The sequence below is a fragment of the Malaclemys terrapin genome, chromosome 6 (assembly GCF_027887155.1).
Source record: "Malaclemys terrapin pileata isolate rMalTer1 chromosome 6, rMalTer1.hap1, whole genome shotgun sequence".
Classification (NCBI taxonomy): Eukaryota; Metazoa; Chordata; order Testudines; family Emydidae; genus Malaclemys; species Malaclemys terrapin.
In genome coordinates this window covers 41,129,318-41,153,517 of record NC_071510.1, presented here as the reverse complement: position 1 = coordinate 41,153,517, position 24,200 = coordinate 41,129,318, and the positions used below count along the sequence as shown (strand labels likewise).

Below are 24,200 nucleotides of genomic sequence, written 5' to 3'. Positions count from 1 at the left end.
TATTTTCCACACAAAAAATGCAAAGGAAATGAAGCCACTTTCATTTCACTTAAATTTTCACAAAATTAACCCTGACCTGAAATTGGGATTTTAGAAAAAATGACAAAAGGGAAGGGGAGAAGCAAAAAATATATATTTTTTCATTTTGAATCAAATCTCTTCATTTAGAATGAGGCAAATATCTCTTGCAAAAAAATTGGTAGTTAAAGCTATTTTTCATTAAAAAGCTTGGGAACAAATTCAACTAATCTCTAAGTCTAAAAATGAGTTTTGGCTGTTTCTAGCAGAAGAAGTTAAAAAACACAAAGCCCCTCTCCATTCTGAAGCAGCCCCTCCCCATGCTATGGGGCACCCTCTTCTGGTTTTGGAAAATTCACCAACATTGAAGAGGACACAGTTCTAGTTGCAGGTAGTCCACATGTTGCATACAATTGCTACATTGACACGTGTAGAGTTGGGGCCAAATTCATTTCTGGTGCAACTACATTAGAGTCAGAGTCACACCGTGGTTGAATTTGAGCCACAGAGTTTTTAACCTAAAGAATCAAAGCTCTAGTCCCAGCTTTTCAGGTGGACACAGGGTGATTTATACTGGAAATTGGTCTCCTCTGCAACACTTGGGTCCATTATAGCATATGCTCTGGCATGAGTAGAGTGATTTCACTGTAATATACTAACAGGCTGCAGCAAGGAAGGTTCCGTGACAGTTGGTAGGTCAGTTAAGAAGAGACAGCAGAATCAAGAGCCCTTTGAACAGGTTCCCTCCCCACTCCCTAATTTAAAAAAAAAAAAAAAGTACTAAAACACAGAAAGAGAGGATTGGTACCAGGGGAGAAACAAATATATAACCAGAACGCCCCTACATCAATTACGGAGTGAGGGATTCACTTGTGGAACTGCAAAGCAACTTCACAGTTAAAAGGATGCTTTCGGGGGCAAAGTGACCCAAAGAAATTTTGGGGGGGGGGGGAGGGTAAAAGAGAAGCTTTTGCAAAACCTACAGCCAATACAAATATTTCTACAACTTTTAAACACGGGGGGGGGGGGGGGGGGGGAGAGGAGAGTCTATAAATGACAGAGGGTTTGACAGTGAGGGTTTGACAAATGTCTAGTGTAAGCAACCCAAGCATTATGAAAGTGAAATGTACTAGAAACTGATTACCAACACAGGTGAATCTGATTGATCTATTTTTTTAATTGTCCAAGCTATGAGAAGTTAAGATTAAAACAGCATGAACAGCAGGTATTCCTAACTTAAATGAGAAATTTGTGCTTTTAAGTATAGTTTTCAACCTGACAGCCTCTATTTATAGAACAACCCCTAAGAAAAAGTCCTAGAAAATGTAACAGGAGCAGAACCCAATAGGGATCTACAAAAATTAAGTCAAGTTACATATCTTTTCTATAGAATCATTGTATAGTTACATAGCAGGATATAACTAACTCCATATAATAATTAAAAAAATCTTACCGAAAGGATCTCTAACCCTACCTCACTCCTACTGGTCCCATACCCATTAAATTATATAAAGACTTTTTTCCATAAAGAATTTGTTGGGGAGAAGAGTATATCCTATAACAATGTAATGGTGCTACTCTGCGTTTTGGGGGACGAAGATAATATTTCACTTAAGTACTAATTATCACAGGAAATAATGAGCATTAGAGTTTAAGGTTTTTATTAAATGATCCTTTTTAAACACAGTTATTTTCCATTGTTCTATATAAATAAGCATTTGTGGGGACAAGCTGTATGTCATAAATTGTGTTTTTGGAAAATTGGGGAGGCCTCAATTACATGCAGGGCCACATGACATTCTCATTTACAGAATTCATATTTTAGGCAGTGGCTAAGCTTATGAAATATATCTTTTAACTACACTGCCTTTATTGTATGTTTAAGTAACCACATTAATTCACAAGTTGCACTGCATCACAATTACTTAAAGGTCAAATCTCCTTAGTTTACAAATGAAGAAAAAAAAAATTATGACAGACCTGCAGCCTCAGCCTGGGATCTGAGAGTCAAGCTGGATTATTTCTATTTATACACTGTCACTAGTGAATAAAATTTCTGCAGGCCAAATGTTGTCCAGTTATATATGTGCCATCAATGTAATTGCACTGGAATAATTGAGGGCATAACTGGAGGACAAGGGAGATGTGCACGTAGCCCTGGCAACTGGGTCTTTGCCAACAATTTTGTTGATCGTACATGAGCCAAAGGAGAATCCATTTCACTCTTCCAGAGGTCTGATTCTTCAAGGTTGACAGTAATAAGTTGTTTTTTCTCCACTGTTCCAGAAAAGTTAGTTTATTGTATTAGTTTTAACTATAAGTATTATATGTATATTATTGATTTATAGAAAGAATAATACGTTTTCTTGTAGGCAGTTGTTGGAATGCATCACTGTTATTTTTCACATCAGCATTGTTGTTAAATATACGAACTGTAGGAGTTATGCTTTTTTAACACCAACTGATAAATATTAACATGTGCTTTAATATGTTCTTTTTAATTTTGTATAAGGGTTCTATTATTCACTGCAAGTTAATGATGTGTCCAAATGGCAAGTGCATTTTTATATTTCATGTGTATAAGTATTTTTTTAAAAAACTCCACATATGGATGGGCCAGGCACACGTTCTCCAGCAGCACACTTCTATGGCACTTTTTCTCACAAGTAACATATTGTTGCGTTTGATCATAACTGAAGAGTCATGTTAGCTTACACAATACCAACCACTACTGACTGGTATCACAAACAGGTGACGTGATGCTGAATTAGCCGGCACAATGCTGGATATGATATTCTTTTGGAAGTTGCTTCCACAGTGCCTAAGGAGCCCAAATCCCACTGGCTTGCAATGAGACTCAGGATATGTAAACAAGTCAAGAACTGTATACGGGCTAGCAGCCCACCCAAGCTAGCTCAAATCTAGCCAGCATGAGTAACAATAACAGTGAACACAGTGCAAGCTTCAGAACAGGTTAGTGAGCCAACTATGTAGCCAGGAGACATGCCAGGCTTACACTACCCATGCTGAAGCCTGTGCAGTATTATCTGTACTGCTATTGTTACCAAAGCTAGCAGGATTTAAGCTAGCTCAGATAGGACAATCTTTGCTGCTTAGACATCTGCTACAGCTCCCAAGTGCCTAAGTCACTTTTGAAAAATGAGACTTAGATGCTTCTGAAAGTTTTACCCCTGGTCTATGCCAATCAGTCACCATTGTGTCAGCTATCTAGATTCTCCACAATCATGATCAAACACAATAAAATTTTCTAGCAAAGACAAGCCTAAAGATGCCCAGGACAACAGATCTGCTACTGTGGTCCACAAGAGAAAAAACAGCAGAGACTCCTTCCTCTCCTGTGACGTTCCTGAGCTCTATAGAAGAGGAGAGCATGGAGTTTGTGTGGTAAATGCTCTTTCAGCATTTTAAAAAGGCACTACTAGGTGACCGGGAAGGGGTGGGGGCAAATTTAGAAGCTAGAGACACATTGTGAACCAAAAAATACTATGTAAATGGAATCTGTAGCTGCTCCTCTGCTGAACTGCTGATGCTTTCCCTCTTCTGCGTGCCTCAGGACCTCTCAAGAGACAAGCAGCAGTCAGAGATGGGGGGAGGCTAGGCAAGCAGCCCAGGAGCCCTTTGGAGTTCAGCAGCGCACTGACAGCAAGGGGCACTATATTGACACTACAGTCACTGACACTACAGACAAAAGATTGTAAGCAGTGTTTGTGGAGAGAAACAGATTAGAGCTCAGCTAATTTAATGCTTCAAGTTTTATGTGCATAAAATTTAAGCATTGAACTGACTAAGCCATACATCAGTTTGCCTCTTCAAACATGAAGATTTCAGAAGTTTTTACAATCAAGGACACTCCAGCAACCAGTGATCTGCCATGCTCTTAAACTCCACAGGGCCCTGGCCCCAGGCTTCTCTCCCCCGCAGGTGGGGTTTGTTTTATGAATGTTTTAATGACAGTTTTTCATGCCAAAGATTTTAGCCAAAGTCGTGTCCTTGGTGATAACTTTAAATGGCATCCTCACCGACAATCCAGTCAGCATGAAAGCTGATAATTTCGCTTCAAAATGTTTTTCCTTCAAAACTATCACATGCACAATCATGAGCAGCCAAACATGGAAACTGGGGCAGCTGAAGGAGAATTTAAAAAAAAATTAAGAGTTTACTTTAAAGGGGTAACTTTTTAAGTTGTAATTTGAAAACTGTTCTATCTACCTTCGGAGCACAATTCTAATTCCCCTTAGAAACAGTCACCAAAGTAAGTCATACTTAAAACATTTTACAGGAGCAAGACATAGGGTGTCTATATGGGAAACTAAGCCTGGCAGGTGAAGCTTTATTGCAACCTTAATGCCATAATAATTTTGCTGCATAATTAGAGGTTGGAACACATGGGAGAAAGTTTCGGGAAGAAATCCCAGACACAAATATTTTCAGACAGCAATGATTGAGCAAGGTATTTAAGCACATGTATAACTGTAAGCACACACATAACTATAAGCTCATAAGCCCCACTGAGGTCAGACTAGTCACCTGCTTTAAGTTACACATACATTCAAGTGTTTTAATGAGCTGGAGCTTATGTAAGTTAACTTGGAAATAAAAATTTTCATCAGTGTGGAAGTTCTTTACGCATAAGCCTTTAAGAGGCATAAATTCCATTTTCATGAAGTTTCCTTCTGCAATAATAAAACAAAAAGGGAGAAAAATCCATTAAAATGCACTATGGAAGCAGAACATTTCCAAATGGACTTTTAAAAAAAGAGCCTGCCCTAAGATGTAATGTGTGGTATAATTAGAAAGATTGCCAGGCTGGCCTTGTGATGCTCCATATTTATTCTCTAGTGAGGACTCTACCATGTCAAAATGTGTGCAGTTTACAGGTCAGGTGACGACTTGTTTAACTGCCAGCAACTGCAGGCTTGAACTGATGTCTGGGAAGAAAAAAAAAAAAAAAAAAAAAAAAAACAGTCTGCACAATCTGAATTGTGCATCATCTCCAGTAATAAATATGGAATTTAGTTGGTAGTTTCACTGGTGAGCCATAAAATAGAACACAGGGCTGCAGGGGAGGACAATATAAAAGTATGCTTTTACCAGTAGATATAACTCTGAGAAACATAGTGCTCACTTGCAGATACAATTACCTTGTGCATTTGGTGCATGCCTTCCTGTGGATAATCACTGGGCCCCATACTGGGCATTGAATGTGGAACACTAGGGGGTCCAGGACTCGGTCCCATCATGCTGTGTACTGAACCTGGAGAGGGTCCTGGTCCTGGGCTAGGTCCTAGAATTGGTCCAGGTGATGGGCCTGGCCCCGGGGAAGGGCCGGGATGAGGCATTGCGCCAGGATCTGTTGGCGTGGACATCTATTTTCCGTCTCTTTTCCGATCAACAGAGCAGCTCTAATTTCAAAAAGAAACAAAACAGTATTTCTTACATAACATGAGGGTTAGTGGAGTATAGTCAGTAAGAAACTATGCTTGATAAAACAATTTTTTTGACTAGCATCACACACACAGGTGACTTGTCATCAGCAGAAAATGCTTCAATGATCAGTGTGATGCATCAATTTGCCCATCCTTCAAAAAGGTCATTGGAACACTAGAGAAATGAGACCGTTCAGGTAAGTTCTGGATATATTTATAAATCATACACAGAAGCAGATGGATAAAAATAAGCAATTTTTTAAATTAAAAATTGGATTTTATTTATTTAAATTAAATACATGTTTATTAAAATGAACCGATTTAGAATTTAATTTAAATTGACAATTACAATAATTTAAATACAAAAATATTAAGCAGTTCATGTTTGCTGCCAACATTTTAAAAAAGCAAAACCACTGAACTGGTCAAAGTCACCGGGTAAGCACTCAAAGCCAGAGTTTGTTGAAGTGCTAAACCAGCTTCTGACAGCAGTAGCCTCTTCTGCAGGTTCAAAGAGAATATCTTCTTCAGTTTATTCAACTAGTTCAGTTCAATGACTAGTTCCTTCAAAGTTAAGAAACCAGTTAGGAGTTGAAAAATTAAGAGAACTTGTTTTCTCCTTCCGGTCTATAAATAAAACTGAGTGTGAAAGGATGAGATCTACTAGTTCTAAAATTTTCAAGGACAGAGTGACCAGAAACAATCAGTTTAATTCACAAACTACAGATAAGTTTTGTTTAATAAATCAGTTAATTTTAAATGCAAAACATATTTTCATAAACTTTTCTTCTTATGCATCCAGCACATTTAAGGTAGTTTATGTAATGAAAAAAATGTGCATTTTAAATTATTTGGATGGAAATTCAAATTTAAAGCTTGACACAAAATGATTAACTTTTTATTTACAGTGATTTACTAGATACTGCATCATTCACTATTTTCTAACAAATATAAAAATTGTAAAAATAATGTTAAGCAACATAATTGCTCAACTAAATGTGTATATATATAGATTTATCCTCCTGATTAGCAGAAAAAAGCACTAAATTCAGTGTAAAGGTCATACTTAGTTGTAAATCAACATGTTTGAACGGTTATCAAACAATAAGAATCAACCTTTCTTCAGGAAAATAACTGAAAAGTACAAATGCAAAACACGATTAAAACCGATAAATTAAATCAATGTTTCCTGCTTGCTGATTTTAAAATCAGGGACTTAAATCAAAATGACTTAAATCATTCCACCCTGCACAGAACAGCATATTTGATAGGCTACAGAAAACACCACCTGGAGAATATGACTGTAAGTAATTTAACTCATTAACACCAAATTATATCACATAGAGTTAGAGGGAAGATTGTTAAAGGCACGAAGGACACTAGGGCTAGTCTATACTAGAATTACTACATCTCTCCCATCGGCATAGTAACTCCACCTCCCCAAGCAGCGGTAGCTATGTTGGTGGGAGAACTTTTCCCACCAAAATAGCACCAGCCACACTGATGCTTAGGTCGGTGTAACTTACATCACTGGCAGCGGGGAAGAGGGGTGGGGAGGGGGAATTCGCACCTCTGAGCAACATAGTTCTACTGAAGTAAGCGCTAGTGTGTACAAGCCCTTAGGCATCTAACTCACATCTATGAGTTTTGAAAATCTCTCCCTATGTGCCTCAGAGGTGACTGGAGTGAAGTTCTTAGTTATAAACATAATAATGCAAAAAAAGTAAGTATTTTATTAATATAAAATCTTTACAGTAGACAGAATTAAAAAAAAAACACAAGACATTAATTTAGAACTTTTATTACCTCGGTGTGCAATAGTGATATCAAGTGAAATACACAAAGGACAAACTGCTCTGGAGTGAACAGAGAGTTGTAATTCACTTGAGGGGTTCTGCTGATGTCAGAAACCCTGAGAATGCAGCTCATGTGACTTATAAAATGACAAGAGCCCAGAGAATGAATTAGAGGCCCTCAAACTCACTGGAGAGCCAACTATTTTATTTATTTCTGTGTACTTAACAAAACAAATGGAAGCAGGATACAAGCTGGGATCATTCTTCATCTCTCTCACACATAAAAGTTTTGTCAGTGACTAACATTTAGAACTTTTAGTTCACCAGTGTCAATGAAAGACTCTTGTAATGCAAGAGAACATGGATGTCCTCTAAGTCAATGAAAGGAAATGATTACGTCATTCCCTGTCACGGTTTGCCAAGAAATAATAATAATAATAATTAACTTATCTAAGACTACAACAAAAAACTATTACTTATTTCTAAATCAGGTGCTTTAAAAATAATAATTCTAGTTTTACCGTATGGCATCAAAATATAGTAGAGTTAACAGAGTTCTGCAGGAAGAGTGGACGTGTCAGGGGACTGATAATGAGACACAGAAACGTTCATCTCCCAGATCTAGAGCCAAAGACATGCAAATTAAGCCGTAACACAACCACATTATCCTCTAGTGGCTGTTCAGTGACGTATATGAAATAAGTCATCTCTACCCAGTTATTAGAGGACAGGTGTAAATCATCATCGTAATTTGTCTACTGGTTCTGCTAGTTGGTTGCCAAGGATTGAATGGACATAAAAAAGAAAACTTACCCTACAGTCATTCCACTAGGTTAGACAGGAGGCCCGTAGGCAAAGCAGGATGGGGAAGGTTACACTGCTGGCTGTTCCCTACTGCTTCTGTTCTGTGCATATGGAATTTGAAGTTTACGGTATTTACAATCTTGCTACTTTCAACAAGCTGTGTGTTCACAAAACCAAATATTTCAAATAAGAAAAAGGTCTACTACATTGAGAGCATTCCCTGATTTCTCCCCATTACCTAGGTGTTGTCAGGAGTCAAAAAAGTTTTCACAAGCTTTTATTTATAAACTCTCTACTATTATGTTTTATTATTTATTTTTCTACTTTGATTCAAAGCAACAAATTGGAACAAGTGCTGTTGAACTCACTTAAAATAAACTATCTTGGGAGCCCACTCCTTGCAGAGTGAGACGTAGTGATACCTCTGAAGCTTTACTCTTCAAAACAAAAGATAACAACAGAACACCACAGGGCCTAATTAGTCCCCCTGCAATCCCATGGCATCCCCACAAAAGGAATCATGTTTTTAAATGATCACAACTGTATACAGCTTCTTAGAGGCCTGCAATAAGACTGTTCTTGGAATCAAAGACATTTCCACACAGCAAAAAGAGTTTTTAAGGGATATTCACCATGCTGAAATGTACAGCAACATTACAAGGACCCTTTTATAGTTGTCTCTCTATATCATGGAAGTCAAACACATTTTAACAAGGTAAAACCTAGCAGCACCACCACCATTAAGGCTGCATTTAACAGAAACTATGCAATCAATGTGAAAGTACAATAACTATTTTCATTGCACAGCATCCTGAAATCCAATATCTCATGCATTACTTGTACCTAAACCTGTCCATTAGAAGAGATATTGAACACTCCCTTTATATGCACATTTATTTCAAACTTAATTTTGAGTTTTCATAAAAATTAACTAGCCTCAGTTACAGCTTCAGGTAAACTGCAAGATAATTTATATGTACATTAGAAAGTTCATGTATGCGAACTTGGAAGATTCAACATTCATTTCTAATGAGGTACCAACTGCCTAAGCTGTAAAAACAATCACTACTGGGGTGAATCCTGCATGTCTTACTCCAGATCAAGCCCTTTAGTTTTATTTCTGTTAAGAGGGATAAACTCACCCAATCTTGTAGGATAACATTGTGGAATCTTCTTAAACCGATTTATATTCAGAGATTTTATTTTACAAAGAACACAATTCTTCTATACCAAGCAGTAAATTATAAGAGCTAACTTCTTGGAGGAATATAAAAAAATTCAATGACTATGGCTATGAGCCACCAGCAAGTTCTGCCTGAGGGTCCACAAGATTGAATAGAGGTGGGGGTCCAAACTACTTTCTCTGACAGAAGTGGTCTGCAAAATGAAAAAGCAGTGTGCCACTCTATAAACCAGAGAAGTTTATACACTATTCTAGCAAATGAGGATCCGTTGATAAGGCAGAACTGTTAAAAAGATTATGGCTTAATAGGTTTGAAGAATATGTGGGGTATATGTTTACGGGGATCATCAAAGAGACTTAGGTGGCCAACTTTTGAATTTCAAGGGGAGTTGAGTACATAACTACTTTAAACTCCTCTGAAAAATCTCAACCTCAATTCAAATGCAAAATTTCACCAAGAGATACCAACTGCAATGTTGGCAGAGTGTGGGTCAAATTCTGTCCAGATTACACCAGCATATCTCTGGCTAGCATTTGGCCCTGTGTATTTAGATAAGTAAACAAAAGAACACTATCACAGTCAGTCTTGGCCGATTAGTTTGGACTGGGAATTTACTTTGTTACAGATATGAGAAGAGCATTTCCAATAGTGGTTTAAGAATTATATTAAAAAAACAACACATTTCTCCTGACCCATATAGTCAGGACTAAATGCCCAATCTTGCAGTCCTCACAAGACTTCATTGAAGCCAAAATATTACTGTGGCTTCAAAAAGTTTGCATCTGTTTTTTAACTGAATCCTGAATTACATTCTAGAACCCCTTTACATCAGAGGGAAAGTTCCCGAGCCAATGGCTCATCAGGTGGAGATGGTTACGGCACTTCAGTTTCATAGCCAACAGTACACCAGCAAGTGATGTGGCCAGCATCACATCCAACTGCCTTTGACTACCATAATGGATCAGGTACCTATTTTGCAGCTATATGAACTGGAAGTGGCCTTTCAGTGTGAGACTGAGTGAGACACAAACCCACAATCTTCAGGATTGAAGTCAAGCACCTTAACCACACAGCCACCACACCTTGGTACCTTTATATCAGGGTCCTCAAATTCCTACCAGGAAGAGCACTAAACTGCATGGACTGCAGACACAGGAAGGGCTCTGCTGGGTCCATATGTGTGTGGGAGAGAGAGTCCCCCTTGTGTATGGAAGAGGATAGAAAGGCATGTGGTATCTCTCTGTGTGTGGACTGAGAGAGAAAGCAATCTGGCTTTCTTTCCCACACTTATATGGGCCCAAGGGATCCTTTTCTGTGTCTGCAGTCTATGTTGGGGGAGCAGTTGATGACTGGGCTCACCCTGGGGATGCATGCTATCCTCCCTCCTGATCTTACGTTATCTGGATCTCCCACACCATAGGCCAGATCCAGGAAGGAGTTCATGTCAGTGTGGCTCCAGTTAAGCTACATGGGGACAGGAGATGAGGGAAAGTCCATGGGATCCAGAACTAAGGCAAAATGCCTCCTGGGGATCTCCCAGTTTTGTGGCCAGATCCTACAGCCTTTTCTGGACCAGTCATTGTTGAGTGGGGTGCAGAAATGTTCATATTCTGTAGAATTTGAATGAGTTATCAGAGCCAGATAAATACCTTGACCACAAAATGTTTGACCCTACTGCTTTGTGTGTCCCCAGAAGATTTCACTGAGGTGCTTGTAAGAAGGTGGCTGGAAAGCCTAGGGCAGGGGTAATCAATTATTTTTTGTCAAGGTCCAGATTTCTTGTTCAAGGTATAGTCAAGGTACAGAGAAAATAATAATAATGATAATAAGTAAATAAAAAGATTTCAGGATCTGTTCAAAATTGTTTGGCGGTCTGGATTTGACCTGTACTCTGCCTATTGACTACCCCTGGCCTGATTACAGGACACCTAGGTTGAGTCAGGTGATCCCAATGCAAACGGCAGCAGGAAGCCACGGAGTGCTGGCCATTCCTGCAGTGAGGGAACTGCAGAGTGAAGCTGCAGGGAAAGAGGGTCTTCCTGCAGTGGTCCCTGAGGAAAAGACAGTTCCTCAGGAAGAAGGGGCTGTGCCCAGCTTAAGCCTGGGTGGAAGATTTTGTGTGTGAACTTTGTTAATTTAATAAAACATCCAGGCTTTAAGAAGAGCTGTGACTGAAAGAGAGATTGTGGAGTTTGTTGCAGGAGAAGGGGAAAACAAGGGCAGGGCACAGCAGAGGCACCTCTAGCCATGAGGGGGCATGCGGTCATCCCTGTTACAAGTGCTCTTGGTTGCTAAATAAATACTACTAAACAATACATAAAGAACAATGCAGCAGTTTTACTGGCATTTGGGTGCCCACTGGTTTGATTTTTAAACACCAATAGCAGCTGAGCACACTACAGAATACATACAGCACCACATTAAGTTAAATAGTCCACACCGAATGTCACAAATAGCTCTCACCCCCTAGTGCCCTAACCAAGCATAAACCTGGAGTTACTCATATTAAGCAAGTGGTTGACCAACACAGAGGTGTTTCATTATGCTCTGAAGGTCAAAATCTGGTGGAACAAAGAAAAAAATCCTTAGCCAGGAATGCCTCTACTTTCAAATCCCCAACATGTCTGTCAGCTGATCTCATTTGGAATGATGGCCTTTGAGGTATCCAGATCTAAACCATTTAGGGCTTTAGCTATCAGAAACAAAACTGAATTGCTCCAGAAGCAGAGTGGAAGCTACTACAGTTCAAAGAATGGAGGTATAGTATGCTTACACTCTAAGGGCTTGTAAGGTGTAATCTACAATCCACTCTAAGGGCTTGTCTACACATGAAAATTATACAGGGATAAGGTAGGGTATGAATTTAAACCACTAGTTGTTATACTGGTGTACGTCATAACTCCTAGGTAGACACTCTTATTCTTGAACAAGAAAGGCTTTTTCCAGTTTAGCTCATGTGGCTTTCTAAGCAGTTTAAGCTAAACCAGAAAAAGCCACTCAGACCAGAATAAGTGTCCACCTAGGGAGTTATAATGTCCTGGGCAGACAAGCCCAAAGGCGACATGCTTCTACATTCTACCCTAGATGACGCTCTGAGGTGGCCTTTAAGGTTAAGCAAAGTAGTATTACCACCTAGAGTTAACAGATGCATGGATACTTGTTGCTGTTCCACATCAGGGAAAGGTTGCAACATCTTGGCTAGATCCAAACAAAATAAGCAGAGCAAGCCACCGCTATTACCTGGGTAGAACATTTGGGCACCCCAAAGGACCCTGAGACTGCAGATCGCTTTTTCATGGGACAGATATACTCTAGCAACAGACGGAGCAATCACACATATTTTCAATTCCTCTAGTTGTTGCCCCTCACCAGCAAACAGAACCTTGATCTTTTCCAGACCAAGTCAACCTAGATTGGATCTTAGCCAGATAACGCAAAGCAAGGAAACTGCACCGTGAGGATCTCATGGAAAGACAATGCACAGCTGAGTGTCAGCAACAAGCTGACAACACTGCAGCCCAGAGTGCCTCACAATGTTATGATGTTACAATATTCTGATGTTATCTATTGGGAAGTAATGACCATTCAACCCATCTCCAGACTGAAGTCATGGCCAGCAGGTGTTTTTAAAAGATACAACAGAAAATCACCTGTTCATGCTCTCTGTATGTGTGTATATATATCTCCTCAATATATGTTCCACTCTATATGCATCCGAAGAAGTGGGCTGTAGCCCACGAAAGCTTATGCTCTAATAAATTTGTTAGTCTCTAAGGTGCCACAAGTACTCCTGTTCTTTTTACGGATACAGACTAACACGGCTGCTACTCTGAAACAGAAAATCGGGATACTTTGTTACTGAAAGCAGAAAACAGGGGTGCTTTCTGTGTCAATACGGAAAATAAGAATTACGTTACTAACTTTTCATAACATTTGCTTAATTTTTTGTAAATAAAAAAGTCACATTGTATAACTGAAACCAAAAAATTCTGAAAGTTGAAATCAGAAAGTACTGAAGGGAAATCATTATATAATAAAATGAATGAACCACATTTACAAATAATTCCAATGTATTATGCATCTGTTAAATTCTTACAAAATACCACAGCATTAGACAACATCTATTAGAACACTAATATTGTTGTTTAATCACAAGAGAGCAATATTGTGAAAAAAGGGTACACAGAACATTAGAAACCAGTAAAGGTGAAGGACCAGATCATCAACTCATGTAAACAAATGTACTTCCATTTATATCAATGGTACTAGACACATTTACACCAGCTGAGGATCTGGCTTCACATATTTAAGGAATTCATGACAAAGATCACTTTTGGAAGGCAACTTGCAGTAGTACAAACTAGAGGAGTTAGAAATAAGTCCACTGAACTGCCTATCCTGGTAATAACTAAGATCAAGTCCTCTCCCCAACAAGTCTGCATGTGAAGTGAGTAGCACTCTTCAGTGCGACACATGTGGATTTTACTCTGCTTAGGGGGACTGAAGACTGACTCAAGGCTTTTCTGATTGGTTAGGGATTAAATTACTACACTGTGACCTTTTCTACAGGCATTAATCACAGTTATTGAATGTCCTCTTCATATCAGATTCTGAAGAACACAAGCCCATCCATTAGGGTGCGGGAGAGGGAAAACAAATCATTGTATTATTTAGGGGCACAGATTGACCTTGTCTTCACAAGGGGAAAAAAAGGTGTGTTCTTAACCCAAGTTAGCTAACTCAAGGTAAAATCCTAGTGAAGACAAGTTTTGTAGTTTTCACGTGAATATCTAACTCACACACCTTGAGCTACCTAAATCAGGTTAAGAACACAACTTCTTTCCTAGTGAAGACACAAGCTGTATGAGGTGATGTGTACTCCCCCAAATCTATTTCTAACATTATAGTTAGATACCCCACCCTTTGAAAATCTGGTTTTGCAATAGTCCCTACTACCCTACAAGGATAAAAAAAGAAAGAAGAAGATGGAGGCAGAAGAGAGAGACTTTTGAATGGGAAGAGGGGACTTTAAATGTGTCAGACAAAAAAAATTCCATTCACATCCCCAGTTTCATTGTCATCTCATGTTTGTAAACTACCCAACGTGTGTGTTAAAATGAGGACTTGCTCTTTCAATGTTCCATTCTCTATTTTATCTTGCTAATGAGTCAAACTTCTGCCTGCCACCATTTTCATGACAAGTGATCTTTATGTCACAATCCTGCGTTTCTTACTTCAGTGGGGGAATCAATCAGAAAGAAGAAATTGTGCTGAGGTGGGTGGAGGTCTAGGAGGCTTTCTTTACATGCAGTCATAATCAACAGCAGCAAAGAATACACAAAGAAGTGTTTTAATAATTTGTGGAAGGTGTTCTCATTTGCTCCCTAGTGATAATTCCCCTTTAAAAAGGGATCACATCAATATTATTAATCAGGACCATAATGTGAGAAAGAGTCCAGACATATTTTTTTTAAAGTTTTTACTGTGCACCTTCTGATCTTAACTTCAAACAAAAACTGAAAATAAGATATTTGCAGATGTTAATTTTAGTTACACTTCTGTCAAGAATACATTAAATAGAATTCCAACATTCACAATATAAAAGTGCTAGCTGGGTCACTTTTTTCTTGTCAATCTCAAGCTTAGGTATTGGTCAAAGCACTTTTCAGACTTGACGAGAAATGCTCACAGACCACTTTAGAAATGAATAAAAGAAAAAGATCTAAGACTGCTTTTGAACACATTCTTGTGGTGCATATTTTCTGTGAAACACAATAGTAATGCCAGTCCTAAAGCTGAGACATAACTCATAAGAGAGATACTGTATTTAACAAAGCATTACCTTCACCTCTGTCAAGTCCACATGTGTTACACGATATGACTAACTTTGAATTTATTTAAAAATGCTCATTACTGGTATGATCTTTTTCCCTCATACTGCTGATGTGTTACATATGGGCATAAAACCAGTCTCTAATCCTGTCCTTTTGGTACATCATTTTTTTTCTTTGACTAACAAAAGGACTCAAAGAAAAAAAAGTCAATGAGAATAATAGGGCAATTAGGTTCCCAAAGAGAAAGTGTGCCTTGATTTGCATAACAATACACTAACTCACACAGCAAAAGCTGCCCCACCTCCTAACATGTAATTGGTATATACTACTAAAGGAATGGAATTCTGGCTTAATATTTATTGTCCTACTCCAGACCTCCAGGGTTAGTGGCTGGAACTAAAGGATACTAAAGTAAAGGATTTATTTATTTATTTATTTTTAATGCAAAGAGAAGAACAATGCTGGAATATGCCTTTTTAAGAAAAAAATAACCTCCGTATTTAGTTTGCTATAATTTTCAAACCTTTGTATCTAACTATGCAAATTACTAACCAGTTATCTAAAATCTTAATCAAAATAATTATAAGAGAATGGAAACCTCTCAAACGTTTGCAAATTGTGATAAATAAAAATGAAGGGTAAAACTGCAAGCACAAAGGAAAACCAGCTCAAATACACTCTATATAACCACTAAGATTTAATCAAAATAAGCATTTAATAATATAGTGGCATTGATTTTTTTCAACCTAGTTATTTATTGTAGTAAAAACCTAATTCACCAACATCTCTTTGCTGTTCTTTAGTATTTGTTGTTACACTATCATTCTGTTTGGAAAAACAAAAAACAACAATATTATAAATTTCCTCTCCTGTTAGCAAAGTAAAAGCTTTCAAGAGTTAATCTAACGTGGAGCGTGGGGGGAGAAGCACCAAGCATTATACACACATACAAACTTCTGATTAAAAATATGAAAAGGAATCCAAACTGAACTGTCCCCAACCATAGAGCTTGAGATAGTTGGAGAACAGAAGTTTTCTCACCCGGGTTTTCTTCATTAAATCGTAAGCTTTTGCCTTTAAAACCACACAGTGAATCTTCCGGGAGTTTTGCATAGGCCTCAAGTTTCTATCTAGCAACACACCCTGGTGCTTCAAGCCACACACACAGAAAAGACACTGGCACTAGCAAGCACATTTAGTAGAGCCATATTTTCCCTCCTCCCTTTCTGGAAAGTTTTAGACCCGATCGACGAGACCTAAAAATCCATTTTGCAGGAGCCAGCCCCATTTCCTTCTTTTACTTTACAGAGCAATGGCTGCAGTCAGAGCTTTCCCCTGCTGGGTTAAGAGACCTTTACCTTAATGAAGTGGCACCAAACAACAGATCTAGGCACGCACAAGGGGGGTTAGAAGCCAGATGCACGGACTGAGAGCATGTTTCATGGCAAAGCTAGGCCTGTCTCTCCTCTTCTTCCCTCCGTCATCATGTCATGCTGATCAAACATGTCTGTGTGTGTGAGAGCGAGCGAGAGTCTGTATTTGGCGGCTGTGACTTCCTGATTCTCTGCTGCTGATCACACACACAGGGAAAAAAAATCCCCAACCACCACTAAACCTCGCCTCTTCCTCTCTCCAAGCAGACACAGAGAAGCTAGCTCAAAGCTGCCCTCCTTCTTCTCCTCCAGACTCACTCAAATGCACAGCGACCAGCAACAAACTGCAACATTTGCTGCAAGCCCCCATCTTCTTCTCCCCTTCACTTAATCATCAACAGAAAACTTTTTTTTTTGGTAACCAAAAAAAAATTCCCCCTCCCATGGTGTGGCGATGAGGCTCCCGTCTCCCTACACAATACAAATCTACGCGAACATGAATGTGTATACACAACCAACACCCCCCCCCCCCAAAAAAATTACTGACAGATTTTTCTGTGCATACCGGAAATAAAATGCTTTTTGCTTTGAAGGTGATTATAAAAATTGGAAGCGCATGTTATTCCACTCTCTGCTTCCTAGGCTGCTGCAAAAGGGGGGGGGGGGCTGCAGAAGAAGGGGGGAGAGAGAAGCTATTTTAGGAAGTGAATCGCGACACCTTTCAGCAGAAGAGGAGAGACGGACTAAAGCGTTGATGTTTTGTTTTTAATTGCATAGAGACCCTGTGACTAAACTGTAAGACAACAGGACCTGCAGCCCCGGCTCGTGAAGTCCCGGCCCCCACCTTCTTTTTCTCTCTTCTACCCGCCCTCCCGGGTGCGTGTGGGGGTAATGTTTGTGACAGTCAGACAGGGAGATTATCCGGATCATGGCCTCCTTGGCTTTGCTGGTTAACGCTGCTACTCTAACAAGCACCCCCGCCCCATACCTCCCATCTTTTTCCTCCTCCACCCCCACCTCCCTCAGCCACGTCTATTTAAATATTTGCATTAGACGAAAAGGACCCCCCAGGCAACAAAGCCCCTGCAAAACACCTACAAACTGCAACGCTTGCCCTCCCCTTCCCCAGGGCAGGACACAGTGAACTTCAACATGCACCACTCAGCAGCAGCCAGGCTGCTGCCGCCCTCGCCACATGCACCAAATCTAACCCTCCGGCCGCTGCCGGATCGGGGGGGGGGGGTGTAATCTCCCTACCGCCACCCCCTCTTTATAGCCACCAAAACATAGCTAGAGCAGTCAATGGGGAGTGGAAGAGGCGACCAGCCTAGCCTACCGGCCCCATCGCAGCCACTGAGCTGCTCCTGGAGGGGCTGTTGCTTCTTGGGATCTATTTCTGTCTCGGCCGCTGCTTGCCCGGAGCCTTTTTAAACGCTCGCTTCAGCAGCACCCCCAAAGGTTGTGAGAGCAGCTGATTACTGTTATTTATTGCTGGCTCGGTTCGCCAGTCGCCTCCTCTAAAATGCACAGATTGCAAGCAACGTCCCCTGTCTCTGCCAGGCTCCTTCTCGGTGCAGCTGACTCCGAAGTCAGGAGCCGGGCTTAGGGAAGGTTTTAATTATTATTTCCGAATTATTTTGATCCAAAACTTTCTTCCCTCCTCTGGGGAAAGGGGGGGGTCATGACTGGTCTCCGGGGCCAGTAGCGATGATATTTTTTTAAACGAGGGAGGGAAGGTGGCTAGGTGCGTGCGTGTCATCAAATAATAACACATTCTTTCCCAAGGAGCCTGACTAATGGTGCAGGTTCAGAGTGCGTTGGCAGGAGGCGGCGGGGGTGCAGGGGAGAAATGGGGTCAGAGAGGAGTTATAAGTTATATTTACCTTGCTCCAGAAGCGTGGCGTGCGGGAGGTCTCCCCTCTCCCTCTCTGAGTCACCCAGAGTACAGCACCAGAGAGAGAGGGACTAGATTATGAATATGACTTCATTGATGACAGCCATTCCCTCCTCTTCCTAAACTCCTGCCCCTGACTCCTCCCCCTGCTTCCCCCAGCCCTGCACCACCGCTCAGGAAGCGGCGCTGCTACTGGCTCCGCTCGGAGCGAGCTCCCGCCTCGCCTGCAGAAAGGCCCATCGCATTGGTGGCTGGGGCCTGTCACTCAGCCTGCTGCCAGAGGAGGAGGAGGAGATGTACAAGAATGTGGGGAGAGAGAGAAAGTGATGCGTGTGTGTGTCTATAAATGTGCATGCTACAGCCCCCGCTGTTTGTGCATGTCTCAGTGGGGGTGCAGGGGCAAGCTGAGTTTCTTGCACCCTTCCCTTTCGCTTGTTCTGTTGGCATGTGTTTGGGTTGGCGCAGAAAAGACTGACGGGCCCCAGTGTGAGAGACAGGGACTGTGTAGTAGCAATCGTGATGATAGTAGTTTGGGGGTAGGTGAAGAAGGTGCTGGAATTTAACTGTGCCTGTGCCTGCCAGTGCACGCCTGCAGAGAGCGAGGGGGAGGTGAGGGTTGGGAGGAGAGATCTGAAGGCTATTTGTAGTACCTGGTGTGTGTTTGTTTGTTTTGTTTGTTTTTAAAGGGCACCGCCAGGCATTGTCATGCATGCTGAAACTTTTTATTCCCTTCCTAATCTGTGATCATAGACCCTCCTTTTGTGAAAAGAGGAAGGCTGCAGAGAACATTCCAGCTAAATCTGTCTGTCAATCAGTTGGGCTTTCAACTTCCAAATGCTTGTTAATGAAGATGTAGCACCAGCCGTGATATACTATTCTTTACTAAATATTCCTTCAAATGACCAGGGGGTTGTTTTGTCATTGGTCTGGAAAAAGCTATTAAACTATTCATCAGATGTAATCTGCATGTAAAAAGGCTGCAACTGTACTAGGAGGGAAGTTGGGGGTGGATCTGGTTTTTAGAGATAGGAAGAGTAAATTGTGTAGTTCTGCAAAAAGAACAGGAGTACTTGTGGCACCTTAGAGACTAACAAATTTATTAGAGCATAAGCTTTCGTGGGCTACAGCCCACTTCTTCGGATGCATTGTGTAGTTCTGTTAACTCCCCTCTCTCTACCTGCCTTTCACCCTTAAAACTTGCAATACTTGCTCACTTACATGCTGGTGAGATAACTTAATTATGTAAGTGTTGTTTCCCCTTCCCCACACTTACCTGGTTCGCAGTCTAATGCAAACCTACAGATCTATCACAATATTTCTAGAGAAAATAGCTGTTTTATGCAGTGTTAATAGTGAATACATTAAAAGATTGTTTATTTATTTGATAAATTGTCGGGCCTATTATTATAAACCCTGACTAATGTGGACGGTTGACTTAAAATTAAAGCTGATCCTATTTGATTATATTAAAAGTATGATTTATTCCTTATTTTGTAATGTAATAGGCTGAATTAGGCATTCCAATTGCAGTCCAACTGTTTTTGGGGACATTATTTTCTGCCCTGAAGTAAAATCTTATGTTAAGAGAAATTTCACAATTAAAATTACTGACTATATATTTGAGCAACGTTGTTTGAAATGCAGGTCCTTTACTGGTCTTCTCCGAGCTCTGGTCAAGTGAAAAAATTCTCTAAGTTAATAACCTGAAACAATAGGACTGTACCAAGTGCTCCATATGGATTAAGTAACAGGTATTGTTTACATGGGTGGATTTTTGCTGCTAGTATTCAGATCAGTAATGGCCCGCCTGATTATAATGCTAGGTATACAATGCTAATTATCGCTGATTCTGTGTTTTTTTTCCAAGATCTTATTACTTGATCATTAACTTCAGCTCCTTAGCTATTCATGAGTATCAAAATGATAAAAGATAACTGCACCAAAGAGAATCAGTATTAAGCTCCAAGCAGCCAATAAAAAAGTTATTCCTCAAAAGAGGAAAGTGGTATTGTCATAAGCTTCAACATTGCCTATACGGAAAAGACTTACCTGAGAACAAAATTAGTGAAACGGTAGTGCAGAATGCAAATATGAAGCTGTGAATAGGTAGGAGAAAAGCGATGATAAAATATTCAATAAATGTACATGTTAACCTTATTTTAATCTAATTAGAATGGGACATCGAAGTCTTAGCTTTGTGTCTCTGACTGCGATTTACAATCCAGCATTTTAAAGAGATAACAAAATTAACACCTTTGTGAGGAGGAGAAAAACACAAATGCAGTGAATTGGTGTTTTGCACATCCCTCACCTCCATTATACAGTCCCCTCTTTTGTTCAGGGCTAATGTGCAGGCCTTCTGCCCTTTATCTCTGCAGAGGAGAAAACAAGTCTTGCCTAGGGGGGAAGCTCACATACAAGACAGCTCACCTGCATTGGCCTTGAACTCAGCAGAAATCAAAACAAATGGTCATTCCTTTCAGTAAAAACGATACAAAGAGGGCAAATAATATGAAATTAATCTTCCAGGCACAATAAAATGTTCAACTGATGTTAGGGGTAAATGCACTGATTACTTTTGTTTGCGTGAATTCATACGGCAGCAGATTTTATTTGAGACTATGGGGACTCCAGTATGTTGGATGGATACCTGATACCATATTAACATGTGGAGAATTAAAATAATTCTTCTGCGGATTCTGCCTCAGAGAATTCTTTCACACAGTGATGACACCATTCACAATTACCATGTCTCACCAGTCCTCATAAGAGAAAAGAGTCATCTGACTGGACACCCCAAAGTAGACAAAACTACACGTGTGATCCTTACATTGGTTGCTTCAAGAAAAAAATTGACTGTGAAATCCTTAACAAACATCACATCCACCACAACCTCTCCACTGCTGAGAGGATAGCTATACAGGGCCTGAAATCCAATCCCCAGACAGTGATCAAACCAGTGGATTGGGGGTGCCATCACAGTCCTTAACCACAATGTCTACATTAACGCAGCCAACTGACAATTCTCTGACACCATCTACTATAAAGAACTCAAAGACGACCCCACACTACAGTTTACCCCAAAATTTAAGAATATCATCAAATACTCCCACAAACAACTCCAAGAGAAACTCTACACCCTCATCCCCCATGAACCCACGCCATGATGCCAGCAACCTTCTACATGCTTCCCAAAATGTACAAGCACAGTAACCCAGGAAGACCCATCATATCTAGCCACAGCACTCTTACCAAAGGAATGTAGGGAGCCATAGAAACCATCCTCAAATCACTCACCAAACAAAGGGCCAGCTTTCTCCAGGACACTACCAACTTCCTCCAGAAACTGCAACATTAAAAACCTCGTTCAAAACACTATGCTTGCCACCACGGATGTCACCTCCCTAAATAACATCATACCTCACAATGTCTGCATCGCTGCTTGCCTCAAATATTTACAAGATAATGGTTGACACAGATATCCATCCAAAACACGTTGCCAAACTCGTCCATTTTGTTCTCATCCGTAACAGTTTTACACTCAACGACAAATACTTTGTCCAAACCATGGGAGCAGCCATGAGTATGAGGATGACTCCCTAATATGCCAACCTCTTTATGGGCCACCTTGAAGAAGAATTTAATGCATCATTAAACCAATGATATACCCGAGATACATCAATGATATTTTCATCCTCTGGAAAGATGACTTAAACGTCCTCATAGATTTCCATCACAACTTCAACAACCACCATCCATCCATTAAACTCTCTAGAACATTCCCACACAAGCATCAACTTCCTGGACATCACAATCAATTTCAACAATGGAACTCTACAGACAACTTTATACAAAAAACCTACAGATCACCACACCTACCTACACAGATCCAGTAACCACTCCAAACACACCAAGAGATTGGTTATCTACAGCCAGGCACTCTGATATCATGGAATATGCTCAGAGGAGAAAAGGTATAGATCCCAGCCTAACACACTTAAAACCACCTTCACCAAACAAGGACACTCCATCTGAAAAATAGATGGTGTCTTGGAATGGGCCACCTAAACCCCCTGAAGGAACCTGCTTCAATACAGAAATAACCCCTCCGCCCCCCAACCGCACACCCCTAGTTGTTACCTGCCACCCTCCACTGGAACCCATACGTGCTGTCGCCAAAAATTACAACCCATACATGATGGGGACCACATCCTGAAAGAAATCTTTCCTGAACCTTCAAACAACCCCCCCAACTCTCCAAGCTCATCATCAGAAGCAAACTCCACACAGACTAGGACCCAGCAACTCAAAGCAGCACCAGACCATGCCAGAACAACAGATGCAAAACCTGTAGACGTATTTCAACTGCTATGATCTGTACCCCCCCAACACACCTTCCAAGATTCATGAGTCCTACATATGCCTGTCACAGCATGTGTTGAATCTCATCCAGTATGGATGGCCCAAGTGCAGTGGTGAGCTGGAGCCAGTTCCCACTGGTTTGCAAGAACAGGTTGTTAAATTTAGAAGCCGGTGTAGAACCTGCTGTTAAAGGGGCGGGTGGGTGGACAAACAACTCCGGTCCGCGGGCCACATCCAGCTCGCGGGACCGTCTTGTCCCCCGCCTGAGCTCCCAGCTGGGGAGGCCGAGGCTCCCCCGGCCCCTCCCCCGCTTCCTTCCCCTCCCCCCGCAGAGCCGCAGCGTGCTGAGCCGCCGGCGCCAGCGCTTTGGGCAGCTCAGCTCCTGTCACTTTGAGCAGCAAGATAAGTGGGGGGACTGTGAGCTCCAGCAGGCCACGCGGCATGACCCGGCATCCTTACACACTGCCATGAACAGCATGGTAAAGGGGCCGGTCTGGGGCTGGGAGGAGGGGTTGGATAAGGCAGGGGCCAGGCAGGGAGGGGTTGGAGGGGGCGGAGGTTCTGGGGGGGCGGTCAGGGGACAGGAAACAGGGGGATTGGGTAGGGTGGGGGGTCTGTCGGGGTGGTGGTGGATAGAGTCAGGCAGAGGTGAAGCCGGTACGCCCCAGTTCGGCATACCAGCAAGAGCACCATACCGGGGTGGCCCGGCTTCTGGGATAGGGCTGCGGAGCTCTGGGGGCTATTTAAAAAGTCCGGGGCTCCCGCTGCTTCTACTGCCCGGCCCTTTAAATAGCTGCCAGAGCCCCACCGCTTCCCCAGGGCTCCGGCGGCTATTTAAAGGACCGGGGCGGTAGAAGCAGGGGAGCCCCGGCCCTTTAAATAGCCCCCGGAGCCCAGGGCTGCTGCTGCTATCCCGGTGGAGGAGTGGGGGAGGAGAAACTTGCCGTTTCTGAGGGGGGGCAGTCAGGGGCAGGATGTGGGTCGGGGGGGAGACAGGCACGTGGGGCTTGTACTCACTGCATGGTTCCCTACCGGGTGTTCGGCGGCACTTCAGCGGCGGGTCCTTCACTCACTCCGGGTGAAGGACCTGCCGCCAAAATGTTGCCGAAAACCCCGAGCGACTGGATCCGGTAGGGAACTGGTTCTTAGGATTTTGGGAGCTCATCACTGCCCAAGTGGCCCAATAACAACCATGTATGTGAAACAAACAATCACTACATTCTCAAATGAACTCAAACAGAAAAATAAGACAAAAACAGCACATCACCTGTGGGTGAACACTTTTAACAAAGTGATCACTCTATATCTGACCTCTCTGCCCTCGACCTCTCTGCCCTCGTCATCAAAGGAAACCTTCACAAAACCTTCAAAAGATGAGCCTGGGAGCTCAAATTCATAACTGTGCTAGACACTAAAAATCATGGACTAACTAGAGATACTGGATTTATGGCTTACTACAACAATAAGCAACTAACTTCCTCCCACAGC

The 24,200-nt window shown here is 41.5% G+C and overlaps 1 protein-coding gene across 3 annotated transcripts in view; it reads right to left on the bottom strand.

The window, feature by feature from the left end:
* Nucleotides 1–18,457, bottom strand: part of SMARCA2 (SWI/SNF related, matrix associated, actin dependent regulator of chromatin, subfamily a, member 2) — a 178,777-nt gene extending 160,320 nt beyond the window's left edge. For 2 of the 3 annotated variants that reach the window (XM_054031640.1, XM_054031642.1), the window contains exons 1-2: nucleotides 16,442–16,686; nucleotides 5,181–5,441 (exon numbers count right to left, since the gene is read on the bottom strand). In XM_054031640.1, coding sequence (XP_053887615.1) covers nucleotides 5,181–5,405 — 225 coding nt within the window. In that variant the 5' untranslated portion in view covers nucleotides 5,406–5,441; nucleotides 16,442–16,686. Of the gene's footprint in view, nucleotides 1–5,180; nucleotides 5,442–16,441; nucleotides 16,687–18,339 lie in introns of those variants that run through there. The other variant, XM_054031641.1, reaches the window with a different exon arrangement.
* Between the last annotated feature and the right edge of the window lie 5,743 nt (nucleotides 18,458–24,200).